Source organism: Saprolegnia parasitica (genome assembly GCF_000151545.1).
Source record: "Saprolegnia parasitica CBS 223.65 unplaced genomic scaffold supercont2.181, whole genome shotgun sequence".
In the NCBI taxonomy this organism is placed as follows: Eukaryota; Oomycota; class Saprolegniomycetes; order Saprolegniales; family Saprolegniaceae; genus Saprolegnia; species Saprolegnia parasitica.
Window position 1 is genome coordinate 1 of NW_012156575.1, and position 2,155 is coordinate 2,155.

At 62.6% G+C, this 2,155-nt stretch overlaps 3 protein-coding genes across 3 annotated transcripts; 1 reads left to right on the top strand and 2 right to left on the bottom strand.

Annotated features, from left to right (window-relative positions):
• Positions 1–60: 60 nt before the first annotated feature.
• Positions 61–599, bottom strand: SPRG_14952 (hypothetical protein; the record flags this gene model as incomplete). The annotated part of the gene is made up of 3 exons (XM_012354763.1): positions 61–235; positions 283–521; positions 570–599. Coding segments are annotated over 3 exons (444 nt in total), but the record flags the coding sequence as incomplete, so codon positions are not given.
• A 453-nt stretch (positions 600–1,052) lies between these two features.
• SPRG_14953 (hypothetical protein) lies at positions 1,053–1,214 on the top strand (the record flags this gene model as incomplete). The annotated part of the gene is made up of 1 exon (XM_012354764.1): positions 1,053–1,214. A coding segment is annotated over one exon (162 nt), but the record flags the coding sequence as incomplete, so codon positions are not given.
• Positions 1,215–1,275: 61 nt separating this feature from the next.
• On the bottom strand, positions 1,276–2,057 carry SPRG_14954 (hypothetical protein; the record flags this gene model as incomplete). Its single annotated transcript, XM_012354765.1, has 2 exons — positions 1,276–1,628; positions 1,691–2,057. The coding sequence occupies 2 exons, from the start codon at positions 2,055–2,057 to the stop codon at positions 1,276–1,278; spliced, it is 720 nt and encodes a 239-aa protein (XP_012210155.1).
• Positions 2,058–2,155: the final 98 nt, after the last annotated feature.

A 2,155-nucleotide genomic window follows, 5' to 3' on the forward strand; every position in this document is an offset into this window, starting at 1 on the left:
CTCGATCGTCGTCAAGTCGGTCGTGCCATTCGTGAGCGCCAGCGCGATGCGGTCGTTGACGGCGCTGCAGAACGCTTCCATGCGCTCTCGGAACGAGAGGCTGGCCATGGCCTCGGGCACGCTCACGCAGAGCTCTAACGGCACCTTGTGGTTGTCGGGCGCCTTGGAAAACGTCAGATCATAGGCGTCCGGAAGCAGCGTCAAGAGCTGCGCGAGCTCGTGCTCGGAAAAAGTGCTACACGATAGACGCGTCGGGTGGCCGGGATCGAGGCGCGTATGTACCATTTGGCCGACGACTCGATCGCGCGGCGCAGCGCCGAGAAGCTCGGCGTACGCTTGTACAAGTTAAGCGTCGTGATGCTAAACTCGAGCGACGCAAAGAGCTGCACAAGCGTCACGAGCTGCGGCGGCGCGTGCTCGCTCAGCGCGTACTCGGCGTACGGCGTCCCGTCCACCGCTGGCTTGGCGTCGACGGCCGGCGCGTCGACCTTGACGCGCTTTGCGTCCGTCGCCATTGCGGCCTACGTCGGTCGCAGCGTCAGAACCCGACCGGCCGTCGCTCGTACTACCTCGCCCGCCCGCTTCGTTGCACTTGGCATCGCAAATAAGGTTCCTGCAAAACTGGCCGCGGATCCGGACATCCGGATAATGCAAATCCATTCGCGCCATTTGCATCATCGACCTTCACGATCGCATGCACCCTCGCCGTCGTTGGGTGCCATAGGTCTGCACTGCTGGGAGCTGGTCCTTGGCATTTCGATGGCTCTCGAAGCGTTTGAGGCGTGTCCCGAGACGGCTGTGCACGCTGGTGTCTCGCTTCGATGAGAGTCTTGGCCTGCACGCTGCCGTCTGTGCTGCACCTTTGCCGCAAGACCAACGCAGTGGGCACCGTCGACCTCGTGGCGCAGCTCTTGACGCAAGTTGTCCAACCGATGGCAGTTGGCGATACTGTGGCCATGCCCTGGGACTCTCGAGCGGCTTGGCCTCAACGCACTGTACGTTGTGCTCCAACGGCTCATGATGGCTTGAGAGTCGTGGAAGCCCAGCCGCAGGTTCGTCGAGGTCGCGCCGCCCCGTCCGCCCGTTGTTTGACGTGCCCAACCTGCAAGAGCTTCTCCTCGCTGGCGACGTCGCGCTCATCGCCACAGACCTTCGAGGCGTCAACCGGGAGGAGTCACGGCGCCGACTCGAAGACGGTCGCGTTCCTCCAATAAAGTCTCTATTTATGCAAAGCGTGTGTATTACGACTCGTCGTCTGGGAAATCCACATCAATCTCAGACGATAGCGTGCATCTCGGCCTTGGCCTGCTGGAGCGCGAGCAGTTTGGCCGAGAGCTCGGCGCGGGCAGTGGCGTTTCCGTCGCGCAAAAGCCGTTCGAGGACCGCATCGGTGGCCTCTGTCGTCGCCAGTCGATGTCGGAGCTCGGTCATGAACGGCGCCAAGAAGCGCGCTTGGAGCAGCATCGGGATCTTGTCGCTGAAGCGCTTGGCGGCCACCTGCAGATACGCTTGCAGCGCCCAGAGCAGGTCGCGCGCCTGGAGGTCGTCGAGTGACTCGTGGGTCATCGCATGGAGTTGCACCAGAGCCTTGACCGCGCCCATTGAGACGCGTCCGTCGTCGGTCTCGGCTACACAAATCAAATCAAATGAGCATCGCGGGATTGAAAGCCACGACAGTCATACTGTGTACCTGCAAGCGCGTCTAGGGCCGACAGCAGCGGCGTCGACCGCTGAGTTTGGAACGCAGCAACCACGTCCGAGTTCACCGTGTACGGCCGTCCTTCCATCGCGAGGGCTTCCTGCAACGTCTTTTCCATCTCTCGGCCAAGCGATGCCACGACGTCCGTGGCGACCGCTTTGATATGCCGCTGCAGCGGACCCACACTTGTGCTGGACGCTACAGCGCGGTCGAGAAGGGCGGTGAGCGCGTCAGCGTACGAAGCGTAGAGGGCGTGCATGGGCGCATGCCATTGCCGAATGTACTGCTGCCGCACAACGTTGGCAAAGGTTGCGTACGAGAGGAAGAGCGGGAGCTCGTCGCCGCGATTGGCCGCCATGAGTGTCTTGATCGCGTCGAGGTTGAGCCGCGGCAGGTGGCGCCAATCGAGGCTGTACGCGAGCCACGGCGACGGCTGCGACAGCGTGCGCACCTCGT